At 43.8% G+C, this 23,625-nt stretch overlaps 3 protein-coding genes across 4 annotated transcripts in view; 1 reads left to right on the top strand and 2 right to left on the bottom strand.

The window, feature by feature from the left end:
* On the bottom strand, window positions 1–3,836 carry PSMD10 (proteasome 26S subunit, non-ATPase 10). 2 transcript variants are annotated; one of them, XM_059482926.1, is made up of 5 exons: window positions 3,707–3,836; window positions 3,520–3,618; window positions 2,450–2,596; window positions 2,176–2,342; window positions 1–1,163 (listed from the first exon to the last, which is right to left on the bottom strand). In XM_059482926.1, exons 1-5 carry the CDS (start codon window positions 3,818–3,820, stop codon window positions 1,010–1,012), a joined length of 681 nt encoding a protein of 226 aa, XP_059338909.1. In that variant the 5' UTR covers window positions 3,821–3,836; the 3' UTR covers window positions 1–1,009. The 2 variants fall into 2 exon arrangements, with proteins under 2 accessions (XP_059338909.1, XP_059338910.1); XM_059482927.1 differs by lacking the exon at window positions 1–1,163 and adding an exon at window positions 1,193–1,438.
* Window positions 3,837–4,066: 230 nt separating this feature from the next.
* Window positions 4,067–15,799, top strand: ATG4A (autophagy related 4A cysteine peptidase). Its single transcript, XM_059483127.1, has 13 exons — window positions 4,067–4,103; window positions 5,484–5,594; window positions 6,740–6,811; window positions 7,393–7,491; window positions 8,709–8,810; window positions 9,326–9,398; window positions 10,252–10,331; window positions 11,315–11,502; window positions 11,605–11,683; window positions 12,594–12,739; window positions 13,319–13,375; window positions 14,200–14,311; window positions 14,624–15,799. Exons 1-13 carry the CDS (start codon window positions 4,094–4,096, stop codon window positions 14,686–14,688), a joined length of 1,194 nt encoding a protein of 397 aa, XP_059339110.1. The 5' UTR covers window positions 4,067–4,093; the 3' UTR covers window positions 14,689–15,799.
* Window positions 15,800–16,002: 203 nt separating this feature from the next.
* COL4A6 (collagen type IV alpha 6 chain) overlaps window positions 16,003–23,625 on the bottom strand; it is a 108,295-nt gene continuing 100,672 nt past the window's right edge. Inside the window, exons 37-45 of the mRNA XM_059483062.1 lie at window positions 23,294–23,419; window positions 22,841–22,957; window positions 22,503–22,664; window positions 21,502–21,600; window positions 21,092–21,238; window positions 20,604–20,720; window positions 19,749–19,940; window positions 19,233–19,519; window positions 16,003–18,643 (exon numbers count right to left, since the gene is read on the bottom strand). Of these exons, the coding sequence (XP_059339045.1) occupies window positions 18,383–18,643; window positions 19,233–19,519; window positions 19,749–19,940; window positions 20,604–20,720; window positions 21,092–21,238; window positions 21,502–21,600; window positions 22,503–22,664; window positions 22,841–22,957; window positions 23,294–23,419 (1,508 nt within the window). The 3' untranslated portion in view covers window positions 16,003–18,382. The remainder of the gene's footprint in view (window positions 18,644–19,232; window positions 19,520–19,748; window positions 19,941–20,603; window positions 20,721–21,091; window positions 21,239–21,501; window positions 21,601–22,502; window positions 22,665–22,840; window positions 22,958–23,293; window positions 23,420–23,625) is intronic.

Genomic DNA, 23,625 nt, shown 5'->3' on the forward strand with positions numbered 1-23,625 from the left:
TGTTGTTTAGGAAAGTTCTTTATTTCACAGAATTTCATTCTTTGTTCAAGTGGAACTCTATCCACCAGTGTCAAAAATTATCTTAACAACATCAGGACAGAAGGTCACTTTTCAGGCTCTACTTTGTTAGCTCTGCCTTGTAATAACTTAATATCAGGATTTGCTATGAGTAAATAAAGGTTAAACCAGGCTTCTGTTATAAAATAAGATGGTAAACTGCAAGTGTCAGTGCTGCATATGGGAGTCAAAGAGAACAGAAAAAGAAACCTTCAAAAGGAACAAGAAGAAAAAAATTAAAGTTGAAGTACATCCCAGAGGAGTATCCAGAGCCATCCATTATAAAACAGTGTATTTGCAGAGGTAACCCTGAAACTGTACCTGCATTCTGCAAGCAGTCCAGTGCACTTCATCAAATACGTGTATTAAAGACTCAGAGAAAAACGGGATAACAACCAGTAACAACAGAAAAGCTTTAAACTTAATACACCAAGAGTAGCAAAAATGGATACAATTATCTACGTAACGAAGCAAACTGCATTCCACAAAGAGAAATACAGTGTAGCTTAGAATCATCTGGAGAAAGACAATCAGTACCCACAAAACACAGACAAAACCCCACACACAAATCACAAAAGCTAAGAGAAAAAATAAAGAATCTAGAAGAAAACAAATTTGGATTTAAACGGTGAAAACATTTTTGGTCCTGTTTCTTGAAAGAAATAATTCTAAACTGGGATCTGAAGTAGAAGGAATACCACATTTACACACATCACACTGTAAACTGAAAGAAAACTGCAAGATATTGAAAAATACTTTAAAGTCAGTGAACAATTTAATTAACAGGAAGTACAAAGAGTTGTTTTGGCACTGCACTTGAAGGACAGCCTCAATAAAAACATTTCATTACCACACTGATACCATACATGACATCCCAGATGAACTATCAAAATATGACGTTTGCAATCCTAAGCAGAAGTGCAACAGGAGACAGACTCAAGTGAAGCCCCCTCTAGCCTTCCACCATTCTTTTAAGGATGGCTCCCAGGCCACCCTTGGCCACTTTCAGAGGGGTCAGCTCTTCTTTATTCTCAATGTGAATACTTGCACCATGGGACACCAGCAGCTTTGCCTCCTCCACTCTCTCTTCATCGCAGGCTAAATGGCTGCAGTGAGAACAAGAAACCCACAGCCACTGTTAAACTGTCCAAGCTTGTAAAGAGCAACAATTACACCTTGTCAAAATGACAGTGTCAGTGTTGGGGGGAGATACATCTGAGAATAACAAATCCACAAGCAGCCAACTACCTAGACAGATTCCAAAGCTTGCTGTCCAGTCCCTCTGCTGTCATTAAGCAACTCAAGAACATTCCTCCTGCTGCTCTCCTTGCAATGTTAAGACAGTTCTTTGGGTTAGGATTTGGCTCTGCAGTCAGCAAAGCTAAAGAGAACATAATCCATGGTGAGAATGGAAAATGGCAATCTCTATTAAATTGAAGGTGAGAAATAAATTGTCTGATGCTAAAAAGTAATGAGTTACTGCAAACGCAGCAAATGCTTTTCTCCATTTGGCACAGTGTCTTAGGAAGAACTGTGTGCATTCCAAGGCCATACTGGGGTTTATGTACAGCTAAAACTTACTGCTTGATTTTATTCACAGCAAAATCTGGATTCCACTGTGGTTTTGACACCAACTTCAAAGTAACTGTTACCCTTACAGATTCAAATTGATCTCTAAGGTGACAATAAAAACCGGGTTGATTGTACTTCAATTGCAACTGATTTTCTTTAGAGAAGTGAAGAAAAGCTTCTGCAATGAGTTCTTGTTTGGCAGGACAGAGTAGACCAGCCTGCAAGACCAGTTTCCTCTGACTCTGATGTCATTAGCTCACTTTCTACCCTGCAGCAACAACCAATGTATTCCAGATTAATACAAAATGGGTTCTACACTCTTTAAGTGGATGCAGTAACACAAGGTAAAGTATGCATGCACAGACCACTATGGTAAAATACTAAGTATGACTTTCTGAAATACTTTTTAATTGCACAGGGATGTGAAGCAAGAGTGTATTTTGAAGCAACAGAAAATTAAAGAAAGAAAAAGACATTGAAGTAATGGAGTTGAATTTCACAGGGATTACTCTATATTAAGCAAAATAAAAATAAAAAATTACTTACAGAGGAGTATTCCCTTCAGAGTCCCGGATATCCAAAGTTGCATTGTGCTGCACAAGGATCTGTACCATTTTTAGGTTTCCTTTGGCTGCTGCTCTGTGTAACGGGGTGGATTCAAAATGATCTGTTGCATCTGGATCTGCCCCATTCTCCAAAAGCATGATTGCAATCTGAGCATGTTGAAAGAGAAAGGAGCAGGGGAGGAGGATGTGGGTTTAATACACCTAAATCCTTCTTCCAAGAACACCACCAGCTCCAGTAGCTTAGGCAAACATACCTCCTGCTTATTTTTGGAGGCTGCATAATGCAGGGGTGTGCAGCCATTCTGATTGACAGCATTTACATGAGCACCCTTAGCAATGAGGGCTTTCACAATTTCATCACGGCCTGCTGAAGCAGCAATGTGCAGGGGAGTCCAACCAGCCTACAGAGGCAAGAAGAAATCCACATTATTCAAACCATGAGTTTCAGGCATAAAAACATGATAATGTATAACCCAGACAAACCTGAACTACTCACACTGCTCATATTCTTACCAGTGTAAAGCTAAAATGTTACTGATTTTCACTAGATGCAAGGCTCATGTCTTCTTACACCCCTGCATTCAGTACCTGGAAAAAGCTGTCAGTTAAATGACAGAAATCACTTCTGCTATGCAGTAATGCATGGTATCTTTGCAGAACACTTTGTCCCTGCAGAATTTACACTAATGCCTTTTTAAGGACAGCAGTAGTAGAAAAGAGTGTTAACAACTTTTCCTATATCCTACTCTCTAAACGGATGAGACATTTCCTTCTTTATGGATGACATTTAGGATGCTTTGTAACGGATACAAATATTCCAACTCTTCCTCTAGAACAGGAGCAGGCCATCTCCTTTCCAATTGTGAAACCACTGAACCTGCACCTGCTTTATTTATGCCTTCCCCAGTGTGAGAGATCTTCAGGCTGCTTCATGATTTGGCACAACATATTTGAGAGATCACACGGAGATAAAGGCAATGTGAAAACCCCAAGAACCACCCAAGCACCCCTGGTTTTGCAACTTCCTTCATAAATACAGCTCTTTTAAAATTCCGGGACAATAAGCAGGTCTGAAATCTCCTCCTCACGCCTATTTCTAAATGTGGAATACTTCCCACAGAGCAGCCGGGACCTGCCCAAGCGCCAGACACCGCCTGGGGGCCGCGGCCGGCGGCAGGAGGGGGCGAGGGCGAGGAGGGAGCGGCGCAAGCGGCTCCGGGAGGGCTCCGGCCGCTGTCAGAGCCGCTCTGCGGCTGAAACCGTGACAGCAGCGGGCCCGGCAGCACCCGCGGCCCCTGAGCGCCCCGCGGTCCCTCAGACTCACATCGTCCTTGTCGTTGACAGGCACGCCGAGCCCGAGCAGCAGCTCCGCCACGTCCGTGTGTCCCGCCGAGCAGGCCCAGTGCAGCGCGGTGCGGTGATCCTGCGGGAGGGAAGCGGTCAGCGGGGCAAGGACGGGCAGCGGCCGGCAGGAGCCGCCCCCAGGCCGCTCGGGGCCGCAGCCGGCTGACCTGGTCGGCCCGCGTGGCCTGGGCCCGGTCGCGGAGCAGCAGCGCCCGCAGCTCCTCGAGGCGCCCCGCGAACGCCAGGTTACACACGGCCACGTCCGACACCGCGCCCTCCATGCTGCCCCCGCGCCTGCCCGCCCGCGGGGCGGGGCCAAGCCCGCAAACCGCCAATCAGGAGGGCGCCGGCGCCCAGTCCAGCCAATCGCCCCTGCCCGCCTGCTCCTCTCACCGCCCGGGCCGCGGGGGCTGCTGGGCTTTGTAGTCCCTTGCACGCGGGGACGGTGCGCTCCCGGCCGGCGGCGGGACTGCAGCTCCCAGGGCGCCCCGCGGCGCGGCCGTGTTGTGTCTCCGTGTCGGGGCGAAGGGGAGGAGGATGGTGACAGCGGGAGGATGGAGGCCGGTGAGGGGCGCGGGGCGCGGGCACGGCTGCCGGGGCGGCGCTGAGGGGCCAGGCCGGGGCTCCGGGGATCCAGCGGGGCTCCCGGCGGCGGGAGATGCCCGCGGGCTGAGGGACAGGAGCCGGCGCGGTGCCGGAGGGGTCGCCGGGTGCTTGGGGTCCCGCGGCCTCTCCCAGGGCCGGGGCTGGGGGTCGGGAGGGGCCCCGGGCGTGAGGGGGCTCGGCCGGGGCGCGGAGCGGCCTCAGCCGCGGGGCCGGAGCCCGGTCTGGCAGCGCCGCTCCGGGAGGCGCCGCAGCTCGGGGGGAGCGCTGTGGGGGAGCGCCGGGAAGGGGATCCCGGCAAGGGAAAAGAAACCCCGGCGGTGCCTTCGCCAGTGCTCCGGGGTGTCGGACGGCAGCGGGGGCGGGAGAGGCGGCCGCGAAAGGGGGGCAGGTGCCTCCGGTTGGATTTCGGGGGTCCAGAGTGTCTTAAGTCTTTGGAGTAAAAACCAGATATTTTGCTCTGGAAGTGCAGTGAGCGGCGGCTTTTCTGCCGGGGAACGCAGAGCACGGGGCGAGGAGCTGTTTTGCTGAGCTGGAGGAGCCTGGCGCGGTGTTTCACCCCTGCCTGCGGCCACGCTCAGTGTCGGGGCTCGGCGCTGCTGGCCCCGGGCTCCAGCCGGACGATGGTGCAGCTCCCTTCTGATCGCTGGCATGTGTATTATTTTTAAGTGAAATCTTACTTTATATATATGATTTTACATTAATTTTTATACTTGAAGGGTTTTTGCACTCTTCCAAAAAGCACCATTTTAATGATCTGGAAAATAGTTGGACTGTCTTCTTTTGGTAGTATTAATTATCATTTGTTATTTTTCACTAAATAGATATGGTGTTGAATAATAACATTAATACATCTATTTTTTTTCTTAAGTGTTTCAAATCTCCAGTTGGGAAAGTAAAGCCCAGTCTTGCTAACACTTTTCACATGCTTTCCATTAAGCATGAGGCCATAATCACTCTGATTTGTATTTTTTCTATGTTCCAGATCAAGCTGTGGTGCCTTTATTTTTTTTCCCTTTCCCTATTATCTTGAATCAAATCTCATCCTCACTGCAGTCACCCTGAACTTCTGTCACTGGCTTCAGTGAGATAGCTTATAAAGGTGTTATTCCTGGTGTTCTCTCAGCACTCACTGAGGATATAAATAAAAACCAAGGCATTGGTTATTTCAGTGTCAGAACAGCTTTTAAATGAGAAAATTAAAAGCAGCTGGCAGCACTGCTCAGAAGCCCCAAAGGCTGTAAAGACTTACTACAAACTAGTTTAGTTTGAGAGCTCCAGGTTGGGTATAAAGGAACAAGGGAATAAAATGGAGTTTGAATTTTGTGTATTCCTGTTCAGTTTTGTCTAGGTATGAAAACCAGATCACTCTTTTGTCAGACTACTTAGAAGAATTTCCAGAAACTGATGAGCCAGTGTGGATTTTAGGAAGGCAACACCACCTAAACACAGGTATCTTTAGAATTAAATTATCTGTAACATCTGTAGAATATTCATAGATTCACATGTAGCAACAGCTCCTGATTTCCTTGTGTTCCCTGAATGTCTCATGAGGGAAGTTTGCTCTCCATCAGTGAGACACCAGGTGTAAGCAGTGGAATTCCTCCTGTCCAGAAACCAGAACCAAGGCCAGTGTCCTCCCATGATAATTCATGCAATATGATGACATTCATAGCAGAGGCTGTCAGATGTGAGTCTCCACAACAGAGGGACTCAGAAATGAATATATAAATTACTTTTGGGAAATGTTCAGCATTACTGGTGTCATTTTCCTGTGAGGGATGCTGTCCACAGCCTGTTACTTGCAACTGAAATGATATTTCAAGTAACAACAATAAGTTAGTCTATGGCACGTACTGCATTTTAGTGAAAATAAGTACATGGCCTAAAAGTTAGAGCAGAGTAATATGTTTACATAAAAATAAGGTTTCAGAAATGAGTTTTGCTCCCTGGGGAGAAGACAGGGCCATCCTCCTGTGTTACATGTCAAAGGCAGTGGCCACCAATGCAGGACAGCCCAGGGTGCTGCAGGCAGCCTTGATCAGCTGGAGAATCCTTTGGAAAAGCCAGCCAGTCTGAGCCACAGCCAAGGGAAAATGCAGCAAACAGGATTCTTAAGCATTCTTCAGAGCCTTTGGAGGATTCTGTAAGTGCATGTGTTTAAACAAACAGAAAAAAGAGAGGTTTCATTCAATTTAACATTATTAACCTTTTCTTAAAATCACTTTCTGTTGGGTTTGGAGGTAATGTATAATTCCATGTTGATTTGCACGTAGAACTTCTTAACCTGCTTTACCAGTTCTTTCCTGAGGACAGTTCTCCAGAGTTGTTTTATTCAAGCTGGGCATAGTCATTCCAAGCACTTTGTAAAATTTCATTGGCTAGTAATTTCATCCTTAATAAGTTAACTTTAATTAGCAGTCTGCAAAAGCTCTCTGTGTTTAAATTGCTAAAGAATGCTTGAAGTACTAAGGGTCTTGTTTGTAAAAGCTATAGGAGCCTTCCATGCACTCTATATATTAACTGTACAGGGATAATTTGAATTTTTCAGTTTTAAGTCTGTTTTAATAATGTATTTCCTCTTAAAATTATTCCAGACAAATCTAAGTTATTGTTGGATATAAGTGCTCGTCTCTGGTTCACTTACAGAAGAAAGTTTTCACCTATTGGTGAGTATGCAGCACTCCAGCAGCCTGGTTATGGATTAGCAGGATTAGTGATGATGTTGGGGACTGAAAAGTTATTTTTACACTACTAGAACATTTAGATCATAATTTAACTGTGTGTGCAAACAAAAGATTAAAGCTATTAAAATCATTGTTTGCTTGTACCTGTATATAATCAGGTCTTCATGTTTGTGGGGCAAGCAGTGAAGTGACAGCAGCACTGTGGGAGAAAGGAGCTGGCTCAGTGGGGCAGGCTGGCTCCCCCTCAGCTGTGGGGCAGCTGTCAGAGGTTTGCCTGTGAGTTCCAGTTGTTAAAGGTTTGACTGTGGGGGTCACCTGTCAGAGGTTTGACTGTGGGGGTCAGCTCTCAGAGGTTTGACTGTGGGGGTCAGCTGTCAGAGGTTTGACTGTGGGTTTCAGTTATTAGGGGTTTGCCTGTGGGTCTCAGCTCTCAGAGGTTTGACTGTGGGTTTCAGTTATTAGGGGTTTGCCTGTGGGTCTCAGCTCTCAGAGGTTTTTCTGTGGGTTCTCTCAGAGCTGGCTCCATGCACAGCCCGTGCTGATTTGAGCCCCTCTGTTTGCAGGAGGCACCGGTCCCTCGTCTGACGCGGGCTGGGGATGCATGCTGAGGTGTGGGCAGATGATGCTGGCCCAGGCACTGATCTGCAGACATTTAGGAAGAGGTGAGTACTGTTGCTGAGGCAACTTTTGTGTTATTTGGAGGCTGTTTCATTTTTGTTGTCATTTTCCATAAAAGCATAAAACCTAAATTTATTAATGAAACTCTTTGATGCCCTGATAAAGTTATTGTTGAACTATTTTTGTCTGATGGGGCAAAATCATGTCAGCCTTAAGCAGAGAAACAAAAACAGAGGAAGGACAGATAGGGAATCCCACTGTTGTTATTTTTTAAAATAAATAAATAAATAAAATAAATCTTTTTGAGGAATACCCAAGTTGAAGCTAAGGGAAAACTTGCTACATCTTCCCCTCTTCTCATTATATAGCCACGAAAATGCTAGCCCAGGGTGATGGTGTCAGTAGTGACAGAGTGATAGACTCCACACAAAGTACTTCACAACCACTCACCCATCATCAGCCTGAGTCCAGACCCCACAGCAGACCCCACCAGTGCCTGTAATTCTGTACTGACACCCCATATCCCCAGAGCCACAGGTGAGTGTCATAGGTGTGCTCTGTGTGACACTCTCCTGTCAATAACCTTGCTGTGGCTGGAGCTGTGATCCTTGTGCTCTTTTGGCACACTTTCTGTGGCAGCACAATGTCTGGATTTACCACTTTAATAACTGAACACACAAAATGGTAGTGCAAAAATTTAACTGAAAGAGTTGGCAAACAAACATAACTACCTGAGAAAAACTAATCTTTAACTTGCAGTATGGATCTAAAGAGCATCAGCCCTGTGTATGTGTTTCTCTGTTAGTAAATGTGAGGTAATTACCTTATGTCAGAAGCTCATGTGGCAAAGCCATGGTTTGGATTTTGCTGTGGGAGAGGGCCAGCATTGTGTTTGGATTTTGCTTTATGAGTCTACAAATCCTACAAATGTTTGCAAATCTGATAAAGTCTGAACAGAACAGATAGTTTTAAATAGTCTTGGAAGCTCACATAGAGCAATAGCTATCAATTCTCAGCAGTGATCATTTGGGATATACTTGCAGTTGGCATTATTATTTTAGTTTCCCAATTTTCACACAATAGATAAAGGGCAGCTTGGTAATAAATGACAAGGTGTGACTTGTAGGATCTCTAAAGAAAATGTAAATATTAGAGATGGATTGTCTCTTAAAATCTCATTGTATGGCTTTCTGCCATCTAGAAATTTGATCAGTACAATGAAAGCATTATTTTTTAATCTGTATAACTTTTTTCCTTAAAGATTGGCAATGGGAAAAACACAAAAAGCAACCAGAAGAATATCATAGAATCTTACGGTGCTTTCTGGATAGAAAAGATTGCTGTTATTCCATCCACCAAATGGGTAAGAACACACATCAACTTCCTTTTGTCTGCTGAAATTCCTATGCTGTTGAAACTTTCTTATTTGAAGTAAGTTAATGAAACATTTTAAAAAAGTGATTATGAAGACAATGTGTATTTTTACATATAAATAAAAATGTATGCAAGTGGGTGCAAAGTATAATTCAGAAATATTATACTTAGACCTAAATAAATCTGGTGTTCTAGAATAGAGTGTGTAGGTTTTGGGTAGGAGAGTTGATAGTGTTCAAATAGACAGTCATAGAAGTTATTGTATATAGAAGTAATTTGTAAGTGAGGACATATTTGTAGTTGTCATTACAGTTTAGGAACAACTTCTGAGGTAACCAGCAGTCATTAAGTGTTGAAAAGAGTAGAGGTTGAGAAAATAATTGTTGCTAAATACAGCTTGCTCTGGAGTGTTTGTGAAGGTATTGGTAGGCCATGCTGTGTGACACAGACTGTGACCAGCCTCTCTGTGGTTTTTCCTGTGTGTGTTTTCCCTTTCCACAACAGCACAGATGGGTGTTGGAGAGGGGAAGTCCATTGGAGAGTGGTTTGGACCAAATACAGTTGCTCAAGTGCTGAAGTAAGTCATGCCAGGGGCTCCTGGGATGTGCTCCTGGGGCTGCCTGAGGCTGCTGGGGAGAACATGGGAGCTGCTCCTGGCCTGGAGGCCTCACTAGAGCTGCCTTTGCTGAGGGATAGGGAATGTCCCATCCTGCAGCTCCTGGGTGCCATTTGCTGCAGCCCTGGCACAGACATGTTCTGGAGAGAGAAAGGAGCTCAAGGATGTCCTGGCCTCCAGCTCCTTTCCCTTACAAATTCTTCTTGACTCACATAGCAGTTCTTCAGGCTTATTTTAGACACCCAGCACTGCCTGTGCAGCCTGAGAGCTCCCTTCCCCAGAGTTCTGGATGTCACACCAAGTGGACAGAAACCTGTGTGCTATTATGCCACCCTCCTAACTTTTGGGTTCCAAAATCTTGAGCTGCTCTGGCTTTTAACAACCTGAAATAGTTCCTCTGAACTTCTTAAGCACAGAATAATGTGGAAAAACTGGCATAGGAATTTTTTTCTTCTCTGCATGATGTTAGGCACCATGGGCAGAATCCCACAGTGGAATCTGTTAATTGCAATAAAAAGTAATAAACCTGATCATGTGGTTGAGCTGTTACTATCCTGCATTTGGCAAAAGGACAAAACAGCTTTCACATGATACAGTGTGTGTGCTTTTCCTGGAACCACTCATTATTATTTTTTTCTAAATATGTTAAACACTGAAAGTTATCTTTTTATTGCATGGACACTTAAAAAACCCAACAAATTTTTCTTCCAAATAAGTGACTTTTTTACTCAAGACCTATTTAACTCTCCTGAGTTAAAAGCTATCCTCATGGTCCTAGTAAGCTTTTATTAATTATCGCCTCTGTGTTTTCTAGGAAACTTGCTTTATTTGATGAATGGAATTCATTAGCAGTTTATGTATCTATGGACAATACAGTGGTCATCGAGGACATCAGTAAGTGAAACAGGAGTTTCTGCAGGACTGCTCTAGTGTCTCAGCAGATAATGAAGAGTTGCTCCAGCTCATGGCAAATTTAATTGTTTGGACAAACTACTTCTGGGTGCATTAGGGTAGTGGTTGGATTTGATGATGTTAAAGGTCTTTTCTGGCCTAAATAATTTGATGATTCTGTGATTATTTCCTTGGTGACAGTTTTTTATTTGAATTCACTCTTCTGAATGTATCTAAGTATGAGCAAAATCTTGGCACCATCCCTATGTGTTCCCAGGGTAAGAAAAGGAATAAAGGAAATGGATACTCAGGTTTGGGGCTTCCAGAAGTAAAGTTAGCACAGAACAGTGAGGTAGTTTTGGTGACCAGCTCACATACCATGTGGATGAGAAAGTGGAGTTTGGTCTGTTCTTCCTTAACTCCTACTCCAGCAATGGGATGAAGTTGCAGTATGTAAAAATACAGAGAATTGTTTGTAATAGAGAGTTTGGCAGAAATTTGCTTTTGTCAGGCAAAAGGGAAATGAAGGGCAGATCCTTCAGAAATGTGTGGCCCATTTTCAACTTATAAACTGTAAGGTTTACAAGTGCTATTTAGCCACAGCCTGGTTCTACTTTAGTCCCTACTTCTGCTTATTTTTTGTCTACATCACTGGAAGGGAAGAGTTCCCTGAAGAGTTTCTAATGCTTCCTCCCTGCTGTATCATCTCCCAGGCAAAGCTTGACAGCTTTAATACTGCGTGTAGTAAATGCAACTTCAGTCTTAAACATTCATCCCTTCATTTTTCCCATGTCTCACTAATGTGCCAGCACACACACTGACTGCCAGAATTACTTCTACTAAATAGTCAGGATTTCCATGCCCTGCTCCTTTTTTCTTAAAACAGGAGCTCTATAAAGCTGTCTGGAAAAGCAATTTAATTCATGATTGAAAGATCTGCTCTGTGTTGCTGTGTGCATTCACTGATGTCTCTTTTCATCCTCCAGAGAAGATGTGCTGGTGCCCTGCCCAGAGCAGCAGTGTTGCCCACAGCAGTGCACATTTGCACAGGAGTGCTCTTGGCCCAAACAAGAACACAGCAGGATTGTGCCCAGGCTGGAAGCCCCTCCTGCTCATTATCCCTCTGCGCCTGGGGATTAATCACATCAACCCAGTGTATATTGATGCATTTAAAGTAAGGCATTCTTCAGTCACTTCTTTGTCTATGTGAAAAAGTTCAGGTATCTTGTACATCAATAAACAAATCAATTTAATTTTTCTCTCTTTGGACTCCTAGGAATGCTTTAAGATGCCACAGTCTTTGGGAGCATTAGGAGGGAAACCCAATAATGCCTATTATTTTATAGGATTTTTAGGTAAGGAAGAAAGAAACTTACTCCAAATATCCATATGACTGAAAGAGAAAGGATTTTTTTTGGGAAGGGGCAGTAGTAAGCATTTTAAGCATGAAAATGGAGAAGAAGAAACATACCTCAGACACTTCAGGAACAGTATGAGACCATCCTTATAGGAACAGAAAAGAAGCAGCAAAGCTTGATATAAAAATATGGAATGATATAAGCAAAACAAGACACTAAGGTGATAGCATTCAAAAAATGTGAAATGTCACTGCTACTTAAATACTGTATTTTTTCTAATCATTAATACTTTCTAGTGAAGAGTGTCTTGTTTTGTTCTTTTGCTTCCTGGCTTTCTTAAATTATTGTCTCATATTTTTCAATTTTTTCTCAAAGCAGTATGTCTTTCACCTTCTTCCATGTCTTTATTAATTAATGCAATAGTTGATCCTAGATTCAGCCTTTGATATTTTACCCTGGTTTGATCCGTAACTCCTTGGATATTTTGTTCTCTTTTGTAAAACCTGAGCTGTTTTAGTCAGACTTATTTGTTCAATTTCTGGGTGAATGCCTAATGGGATTACAGATTGGATTTGTGGTCATCCTGTATCTTTGATCTGAGGAATGTTAGGGATTACTGCAGTTGAGATTTTTAAAAAATGTACTGCACTTCATGTAGATAAAGGAAAGTATGTGACAAAGGTAGAAAAAAAATCCACCCTAAAAGGTAACAGTGGAAAATTGTACTAAATTCCCTGTGGGATACTGTTGTGCCTTTCTGTTGTACAGTTCTCTTAAAGACTCCCTAGCTAGAGAGTTGAGATATGGACTGTGCTGACAATCCAATTAATGTTTTACAAGTCTGGATGGAATAAGTGATTATTACTGCTTCTTGCTTGTTACCACCATGTGGATTTTACCCCTCCAGGCAATGAGCTTATCTACTTGGACCCTCACACCACTCAGAGTTTTGTAGATTCAGAAGAAAATGGCACAGTTGATGACAAGAGCTTCCACTGCCAGCAAGCCCCTCACAGAATGAAGATCATGAATTTGGACCCTTCAGTAGCTTTAGTAGGTGTTAGAAAATGATAAATGTGTGTACTTTGTTCAGAGCAATACCTCTGTGTATTGGTAAGGGCAGCACCATGTTTCCTTGATCACAGTCGAGATCTCAGGGCACTCTTGTGCAATCTAAAATTCAACACACAGTACTTGAACTGCATAGGATACATTAATTTTAGCTCAAGCAGGAACCAACTGTTTGTATCTTGGGGAGCCAATTAAGTTTCTTTCCTGGGCAACACAGACCTTTTCCAAGAAGTAGTTTGAAAGTCAAAGCAAGGAACTGAATCATGTTTCCTTATTTTATTCCATCACTATCATCTGTGCAGTGGTTGCTCTCAAGAAGATACTCACCTGAGCTTGTTTTATTTAATCTACAAATCTTCAGGTGGAATTACTTGTAGAAGTAATCCAGTATAGACCACAAAAATACTGTGGTAGTTGAAGAAATTCAGTCTGATCTCGTGCCACTGTCCTTTGGTTGGGTTATGGGTGATTGTCACAAGATATAACCCACACATAGATACCACAGCATCTTTGCTCATTGACATACTGTATTTAATATTACTCTGTGTATTCTTTCCTTAGGGCTTCTTTTGCAAAGAAGAATGTGATTTTGATAACTGGTGTAGTCTTGTACAAAAGGTAATACTACTATCTTTTCATCTGTATGAAATCATGGATACTGTTCTTTTTTTGGTTAATGGAAATTCCTGGCCTGCAAATCAAATGATCCCCAGTGAAGGTGGCACTAATGATCAGGGAGGGCTGACACTGCTCAGATGGAGCTTGTTCAGCATTTTGTAACCCTGAGCCCTGGCACTGGGAGAAGAAGTGCATCCGCCCCCTTCTGAGTTTGTCTTCTGTTAGCAGTACTGTGTTAGTGGCTCATACCTAAGACATTTACTGAGAAACAGCAAGCAGCTGGAATATTAAGCAACAGGAATGTGAAAATAAAGTACCACCAACCAAAAGCATTTATTTAAAAAAAGGCTACAGGAAACAGTTTGCAAATAACTGAAGTAGAGGATATGCTGGAGCTCATCTGATAGCAGTGAAATTTTGCTTCAATAACGTGTTTCTCCTGATCAAAGCCTATCTTCCAAAATCTCTTGGATTTTTTTGAGTAGATAGATCTGGTTTTTGTTCCCATTGATCAGCATAAAACTGGAACACAGAGAGGTCCAAGCAGGTAATTTATTTTTAAAAGGCAGAAGTATGTTCTTGCTATGTGTTTGCTCCATATAAACAGAATTATAGATGTATAAAAGCTCATTATAATGCACTGGTAACTTGTAGGAGTTTAAGAGATCCCTCTTCCAGGTGTGTTTTCAAGTAGGACAATACTAGAGATGTGTGAAGCTGTGATTCATGATGGCAGGTACCTCACCTAACAGGAATTTACAGCCTTTGTTCTTTGATAGATACACAATACTAAAAGTGGTTTTTGGTTTGTATTCTGTCCTCAGGAGATTCTAAAGCAGCAGAGCCTGCGGATGTTTGAGCTGGTGCAGAAGCACCCACCCCACTGGCCTCCTTTCATACCTCCAAGCAAGCCAGAAGTGACAACCACAGGAGCAGGTGTGGTACACTGAAAGTGCTCTGGGCACGGAGTGGGGCTCCTCAGCCAGCAGCAAAACCACCACAGGTGGAATAACTGGGCTTTCCTGAGGATCAGGCAATCACTGCATGATTGAATGCCTTGCTCTTACAGAGTATCAGTTATCCAAACAGGCCGTGTCCAATTTACATGTGTTAGCACAAGATACTTTTAAGTCTTTGAAAATATTTCAAAGGCAGCATTTCAGAAGGATGGGGGGAGGTTTGAGGGTTTTTTTAGTAAACAAAATCAGGCATGTCTTCACATTCTAAATTGTTTAATTTATTTTTCAGAACTTATTGAATCTACTGACAAGCTATTTGAATTGGAAGAAGAATTTGAAATCCTGAGTGTATGAAGGAAACTGTGGTGACCCATCTGAGTATTGAACACATTGCTGATATTACTGCATTGACATAAATTACACAGCCATGTTAGCCCAAAAGTGCCTGAAATCATGGATAACAGAGCACAAACATCTGGTATCATCCAAAACTCCTACAGGGACAGTTCCTTCTGTCAAAGAGCTTCCCCAGATGGAAAGGCACTGAAAGATTTTATTATAAGACCCTGAAAGGGAACCTCTTTTTAATGTGTGTCTTTCTTGAAGACAAATGGACCTCTGAGATTAAGGCAAAAATAAGTCTGTCAGTGGGCTGTATGTTTGGAGAAAGGGATAACACAAAATGGGTATTTCTTGCTCTCATATAATGCAATAGTTTAGTTCTTAAAGCAAGAGTCTTCAGTTAAGGAGGATGTCTACTTCTGTTCCTTCCTGTGGGCTGCATCATAGAAAAAATGCATTGTCTTGTTTAAAAGATCAACTGGATCAGGAGAAAATTGTTTCCTTGTTAAATATTTTAACATGTATTTGAGCAACCACACTTTATGACAAAAATGTTTCTGTGAAAGGAACTATGTCTAACGTATCCATTTTGCAATAGCCTTCCTGTTTCTGGGAGACCTCAAGAGGAACAGGAGCCTCAAAGAGTTGATACAGATCACAACCACTGTTATAGTTATGATATATTTCACCTTGACCTTAAAGTTCAATCATTAAAACTTAGGCTGACTTTTCTTCCAGAGCTAAAGAGAGTCAAAGGTGGTTTAACTGTACCTTATTTATTTTAAAAAAGATTTACACAAGTATCTCTGTTACTGCACTTTATCTGTGCATCTAATAAATTTCTTAAGCTTTTCATAGGTTGTATGCTGCTATATTTTGTTAATTTGTTTGTGTGAACTAAATATAACCCAGGTTATCTTAAAACTTAATATATAGGCATATGCAAATTACTTAATTGTTGGGTTTTGACTTGTTGCCTTTTGAAATCTGTTTTGGTAAAAGTGCCTTAATTCTCCAGTTTTATCAGCAGAGCTGGTGCAGTTTTGTTTCTTTTTAGAAAGAGTATCTCTGTAGCAGCTCTGAGAAAACCAGCTCAGAATAAAGGCAAAGATCTTTTAATTCATTCTACAGTTCCTTTTTACTATCACAGTCCCCATTCTGATCACTTTGTCACCATAGTGTAATGCACGTGAGTCACACACTTTCATCTTCAGTAATAAATGACCATGTAGAGAAATCCTGAATGCTGTGTCCTCTCACTTGCACTTCTGGGTCAGGGCCAGTGTGATTTCCAAGAAAATAGTCATGACCTGGGCACAGTTCATCTTGTTTGCCTTCAATGTTTATTAGCCATGGTTTGGAAACTATACATATAGAAAAAATACCATTTTTTTCCCCTCTCCATGGAGTAGCTGCACAGGTTTTGTGGGTTTTTTTTTAAACAAAGTATTTCTTTTTCATTAATACATGAAGTTACTGTGCGTATTATATCAGTTGCAGCCCCCTCCTCCCTACAGACAAAAAATTAAAATGAGCCCTTGCTCTGAAATGCTCAGTCTCAAGCAGTACCTGCTAAAAATAATTAAAAGACCCTCTCAGTGGAGTACCAGGTGCTTATTCCCCAAGCCACCCTCAGCCTCTTCAGAGAGGAGCCTGAGCCTTGCAGAGCTCTTGAAGGATTCTGGGTGGGGGTAAACGGATGGAAATGGGGCTGATGGCAGAACAGGTGATTGGAATTCCTGCTCCCTGCACCTGCAAGGTGGAACTGGATGGAAGCTTGGACAGGGACAGCAGTGGAGCTGCTGGTTACTTTGAGAGAAGCAGCTCTCTAAAGGCAGTGCTGCTAAAAATGCATAAAGCTCTGGTCCTGGGGAATAAATTATTTGTGTTTGCATGTGTCATGTCCAAAAATAAAGCCAAGTCCCTGCAGATAAAAGTCCCTGACCAACCAGACTCTTTGTAGCACCATGGGAAGCCAGTGGATGAAAATTTCCTTGTACTTTGTCAGTTATCTGTGTTATTTTTCAGAAGTCTTGAGCTTTGCTCTGTGCACACAAGTGTTGTAAAGTTGCATGTGCATAACCCAGGATGTAAATCCCACATGCTCTGTGCCAGGACAGCTAGGAACTAGAGTGGATATCCTGCATGAAAGGACTGCTGCTCAGGAGTGTTAAAATGCCTTAAAGATACTTGCAAAAAACATCCAGAGCAGTTGCTGATCTTTCACAATTAGGAATAAATGAAAGACAACATTGTTCCTCAACTTCCCTGTTCATCTCCAGTGTGGTTTAACTCCAGGACTTGGAGAGCTCTGACCTCCATCTGTGAAGATGATAATGTGTTATGCAAATAATACTTTCATCTTTACTGATTATTATCTGCTTAAAATAATGTCTTAGTCATGCATTAATAAGAATTTTCTGAATAATTTTATCCTAAAGATTTTTAAGCCAAGGTGACAGTGTATTTGCAAGGCACTCCTTTGAAATGTCCTGGGACATTTCAATAGACAAGGATTTCACACCCTTCACTCCAGAGAGGTTAAAGGTAATAACTTTAGTCCTATTGAATGAATTCATTATAGGTATAACCATACCTTTGTCATGGCTTTCCCCTAAAATATACAAGGAAAATCCAATTAGTGGCACTTCTCTTTAATTACACCCTGAAGGAAAGTTAACAGTGCAGACAGTAGAGATACAATTTTTTAAACTTACAGCAATAAAGCCCAGAGGAAGCAGGATACAACACATGGTGATTGCAGGAGTAAAAAATGTACATCCCATAGCTGCTTACTCCTGTATCTGCATAAGCCTGCATGCCATCTAGTGAAGGCTCTACTTTTCAAACACACACAGCTTAAATAATAAGCTTGAAAATAAGTGTGCCAAAGCTGCCTCAGAAAGGAAATTTATGTTCATGGTAATAAATGTTGGCTAATAAAGTATGGCTGTATATCAGTGGCTGCAAGGAGATAAGCACAGACCTTGAAGCCAACAGACCTGGAATATATTTCAACAGAAAGCAAAGAAAAATGGTAGAGATGTTTTGGATTTATCTTCACATGAAAAATTGCATTAAGGTAGGCTGTGGATAGCAGGCTGGATTAGAACTGGTTACCTGTCACTGGAGGAAAGAATGTTCCATCTGTGTAATAAGCAAAGCAAATAATTCATTTTTCAATTTTTTAAAGAAAATCCATTATCAACCATTAGTGCATAGTGTTTCCAAGTCACCCAGCATACCCTGATAAATTTTAGCTGGTTCTGTGTTTCACAGGAGTCTCCACTCCCTTACACTAGACCAAATACTGTGTGCAAAGGCACTAATTCAGCCTAGTTTTGGCAAAGTGTCTCTGGGTGATGACTGGATGTGCCTTGGACAGAGGAGTGGTACAAAGTGTCAGCTGCTCTTCAGTCTGAGTAAGGAACTCACTGAGACTTTCTGAGGTAGCCATAAAAGAGGGGAAAAAAACATCAAAGTAAAAACATAGCACCATGTTCCATTAAAAAATGGCTTCAGAACACTGGTCTTTCCCTCCTCTGCACACAAATTCCTGGACTTGAAACTTGATTTCTGTAGAGTTCTGGCTGTCTTGATTTACCCATCAAACACACACAAAAGAGGTTTGTGAATTTACCCTTCTCCAGGCAGCGATGTCTAACGTGGGGTAACAAAGACTGTTCCCATATCTGCACTGCTGTTACTACAAGTTCTTCATGCACACCTGGCAGCGGCTGACGCGAGTCCGAAGCTGCCCCGCCTTGAGAGTCTCTGAGGGGGGAGCACTGACAAACTGCTGCCCCTGCTCCACCGTGGTCAGCCAGAAGCTGTACTTGTTGGCAAAGTAGTGGCACGTGCCCCGAGCACCGTTGCACTCGATGAAAGGAGTGGCTCGGAAATCCTCCAGGCAGGAGCCAGGTGAGACCAGGGACTGGCCTCCGCCCTCTGCCCCTGCTGCAGTGTGCTGAAATAAAGATGGAATTCAGTGAGCTCCAAGGAACAGAAAGAGGTACACGGGCAATCAAATTATACCCTGGCTATGTGTATCTGTCTCTTGAGTCAGGGCTAGAAGGTAAAGAGCAAAGGAGCATACTTAGGCTGAATATGCAGGCCTGGAATAATGGAAAACCAGCTTTTCATTTGAAAGATGGGAAAATTTGGAAACAATGATGCTGTCATCATGTTTTTCTAACAATCTTACACTAATAAGCTTCTAGGAGAGTGCAATGGAAAATTTTTTCCACTGAGAAAGAGGATTAAGTCAATACTGTAGCTGAACTACTGTTTCCACATTTAAAGGTTTTAAGAACAAACATTTGTGGCAATACAGAACTTAGGCAGCAGTGTTACCACCAAAACTGATCAGGGCAGGTGCTGCACAGAGCAAACTCAGAGCTACAGCAACTCAGCTGATGAAGAAATGCACTGAGGTAAGAAGAGACAGGGTTCCAGGTTCCTGTTAGTAACTCACAGAACACATTCTCATTGACCTCATTAGAGAGGAGAGATGGACATGTTTGAAGCTGCCTTTGCACCAGGAGTAGTGTCCTTACCATAAGGAAGGAGTATCCTATCCACAGGCTGCGCCAGCCCAGGGGACACTGTGGGATGGTGATGTCCTGGCTGTGCACAGCCACAGCCTGGGAAGGTGCCTCACACACAGAGCACCTGCTGATGTACTGTGGGATCTGGACGCTGTCCACGGGCATCATGGGGATGGGAGCAGTGGTGGAGAGCCAGTAGGACTTGTCGTTTCGGCTGGCGTAGTAGCACACCTCATTGATGTTGCAGTAAATGAAAGGCATGGTGCTGAAGCGAGGCAAACATGAGCCAGCAAAGCCTGGAAGAAGCAGAGCAGCAGTCATACCAAGCATCTGCCAAAAACTCCAAACCATACAAACCAACTTTTAGTGGTGAGGATGGCACAAGTGACACCGCTCCCAGTGTGGATCTGGCCAAGCCACCTGCCACCAGCCCCACCACAGCCCTCTGCACTGCCATGGATGATGCCATGGCTTTTTAACTGTAATTTTGTGTTGTTCATTCTTGAGAGAATTCTGTCAACTCACCGAGGTCCTGGTTGTGGGCCTTCTCCTGCCCCTCCACATACAAGAGGCTGTATCCATCCCAGAGCTTGTTCATGCCGATGGGGCAGGGCGGGATCTGCTCGGACTGGCTGTGCTTCACCAGGGTGTAGCCAACGCCCACGCTGCGGCCCGGCATGCCCGGCAGCCCAGGGGGCCCCGGCTTCCCAACAGCACCTGGGGACACAGGAACATCACCACTGCCAGGGCACAGGGGGGCATCCCTGCCTCTGTACCCCGCCTGGCATTGCTTATGGCACTCTGTACAATGAGGAGCCCAAGCTATATGGTTGTTATATGAATTACTAGACTGAACAGCTCCAAATGCAGCCATTTCACAGCACCACCCACCCATTCCCTTCCTCTTTTAGTTCTCTTTCTTTGCCCAACAACTCTGGTGCCAGTGTGTTAGGTATATCTCACAGTACAATAGTCCTGAGGATCTCAAAACACCAACCAAAACCTAATTCATTCATTTCTGCTATAGCACTCAATAATTTTTCTCTTCTTTGTCACTGTGCCTTTCCTCTCCTGTCCAAGCCTCACAGCTATGGTTACTGTGAATACCATATCACTCCTCTAGATCTTCAAGATCACTCCCACATCCACAAAACATTAAAACCAAAAGACGTTTAGAAATGCACCTACAGAAACACCAGCTGTAACATCAACAAGGACATGTGACAGAACTTTCCTCACTGAAGATTAAATTTCCTTCATTGCAGATACAAAACACAATACCATAGAAATCCTCCGGTTTTCCTAAACTAATTGGATGTACGCAAACACAATTCTACTGTTTGCTTCTTTTTATCTGTGCTCCCCAAATCATAAAATTACCTTGAAATCCCTGTAATCCTGGGGCACCTGGAAGTCCTGGATCCCCAGCTATGCCAGGGGTTCCAGGTAAGCCATCACGTCCTTTCAAACCAGATCTTCCTGGCAAACCTTTTGGGCCTGAAATAAAATACAACTAATAGTATCATTATTTCCTCAAACTATTGGCTTTGACTCCTGCAGTCATATTCCAGAAGGGAAATAAAATGTCAGCAGCCATGCCAAGAGCTCACTCTTCACCAGCTGTGGTTATAAACAGCCACTTCCAAAAGAGGCTCCACCTGATCTGGTTGTCTGTAAAAGGATTGAGAGGTGCAGCTGGGTATCACATATGGTTAAAAATGCAGCATTATATTTATATATATTTGTCTGCATTTTGATGGAATTGTTTCCTTAATTAGAAAACCCTGTAAAGATTCCTAATGCATTTGATAAAGTAGTGTTTTTCTTCCAGAAGAACAGCACTTTGGTGATCTGAGTGTACTTTTTACCTGGTTTTCCAGCTGGGCCATGGAATCCAGGGTCTCCCTCAAAGCCAGGAACACCATCAATTCCTGGCAGACCAGGTAATCCAGGAGGGGCTGTGACTTCTTCTGGCTGTGGGGTTATTCCTGGAGCCCCTGGTCTGCCAGGGAGACCTGCACATGGGCAAAGGATGTGTAAGTACCCACAAAAACCTACAGATTTGATGCTAATCCTGACACAAAGGAGAAAAATGTGAAATTAGAATTTGTACATCAGCACTGAGTGTCTTGTAAAAAGCATGTCAAGCCCTTTCTTACTTGTTTCAGTCTAAAAGAAATCAAGAGTCTCCCAAATAAGCCCATAAGGGAGCTCTGAAATCATCCCCAGCCCAAACCAGGAGCAATAAATAACAGCTTTTTAATCCTCCAGCACTCACCTTGAGGGCCCATTTCACCTTTCAGGCCAGCATAACCAGGATCCCCTGGAGGCCCATCTTTACCTGGCATCCCCATCAGGCCAGGCTCACCTCGTGCACCTGCAAAGACACACAGCTGAGACTGGGCCTAAGCACTGATTCTGACCCACAGCTGTGGCTCCCACTGATGGCAGCAACAGCACTGGGGCTCCAAGATGGAGGGGACCACAACCCTCAAGGCAGTCTGTGCCCAATTTCACATCCACAATGGCTGGAGAGCCTCAAGACAAGAATTTCCACTGCTACCTAACTGTACTTTATTGAAAGTACCCCTCCCCTTCCTTGGGTAGCTCAGGGACAGGCTTTGGAGAGTACACATCTTTACTATTAAATCCATCTCTGTGCACAGCACAGAGGGATGGGATCTGCCAGCCTACAAAGACAGCACAGCTGTTCATCTGGCAGTGATTCTCCAGGTTCTCCATCCTGCCCTGTCTTTTGAGTTGTGTGGTGGCTCTCAAACCTCGCTCCTGGAGTCCCTGTGTGCAGCTCTCTTTGGCCTCCTTTCTACAGACCAAAGAGAGATCAACAAGCTCCCTGCCTTAGCCCAGAACAACATTTTTGAACTCCTACAATCCTCTTAGCCTCTTGTTGAGGCCTAAATCCACCACACTAATGCCTCTGAGCATACAGGACAGGTGGGATGAAACAGCAACTCCAGCCCTTGCACAGAGAGCACAAGCACAGCAACATTGCAGGTGGACACCTTCTACTCAGAAAAAAAAAAACAAAGATAAGAGGAAAAAGATAATTAGGGACACATTGAGAACACCTGGAGCTAGCCCCACTTTGCTCCTTTTGGAGTCAGTAGGTAAAAGCTGCAGGAGCCAAAAGGAAAGACTGAGCCATCACATTCAGCTGTTACACCTGAAGGAGGAGGCCACACCAACCACCCAACAGCCATTCCTACTGCCACATGACAGCTGCCAAAGCACTCCCAGGTCCTTTCAAGGCAAGCTTACCTTTCAATCCAGATGCTCCAGGGAGTCCAATTGGACCAGTGGGTCCCACATCACCTTTAATACCTCTCAAGCCAAGAACACCAGGGAAACCTGAAGTGCCTGTGTCCCCTTGGTCAGAAGCTGGGCCAGGGGGCCCTCGTGGTCCTGGAGCACCTGGAAAACCTAGAGACAACAGAGTTTGCTGGCAAAATCTGTTTCTGTGGCAAAGTGAATTCTGGGCCTATCCCCAGCATTTCCTTCTGTGTGGGGAAAGGCTGGAGTCTCAGCCTCTCCAACAAGGCTGTGAGGTACTGAATGGTACCAGTGCCACCATGACAGAGCTTCCAAACCACACACACCTGAACTGCCATCAGTGCCTGGAACACCAGCATCTCCAGGTCTGCCCCTTATATCAGATGGAAGAGAAACTCCAGGTGTTCCTGGCAGGCCAGGCAGTCCCATAAGACCAGGGGGACCTGGAATAAGAAACACAAAATGAGGGACAACCAAAGGTCTTCATGGATCTTCAGAGACATTGACAGAAGCAGTGGCTGGGGAGGAGAACAAAGAGACATCTCACTAAAGGAGGAGAAACAACACATATTGTGCTGTTCAGGAGAGATATAGATACCTTCAGAACTGTGCAACCAACTGTTTCTCAAAGTACAGAGCAACATCACAGATTTCACATTTGCCTGTCAGGCTTCTAACCACCTTTGTGGCTTCAGGAACTGTCTTTGGTAGCTCTGCTGACCATGCAATCCATTAACCTCAGCTGCAATACATCCTGCTTTCCCAACATCAGTATTTACCCACGTCTCCTGCTGAGCCTTTTGGTCCAGGGAATCCTGCAGCTCCTCTTCCCAAGCCTGGAGAGCCTTCTTCACCCTTTGGACCTGGGAGACCTGCAGGTCCTTTCAGTCCAGCTTCACTCAGACCTAATTAAACATGGTTAACAAAGGTAAGAGAGCCCATTCAAATTGCCTAATAGCAGCCAAATCATGACACAAAATGAGTGGTGATTTAAAATCCAGCCCTTTACTACTGTCTCTGCTGCTTTCAGTAGAGCAGCTGGAATTGGTGATCTGGTGCCTCACGTGTTACTCTGGTTGGGCAGAGTGAATTTAAACAATCTGTGAGATGC

Source organism: Ammospiza nelsoni, chromosome 15, assembly GCF_027579445.1.
Source record: "Ammospiza nelsoni isolate bAmmNel1 chromosome 15, bAmmNel1.pri, whole genome shotgun sequence".
In the NCBI taxonomy this organism is placed as follows: domain Eukaryota; kingdom Metazoa; phylum Chordata; class Aves; order Passeriformes; family Passerellidae; genus Ammospiza; species Ammospiza nelsoni.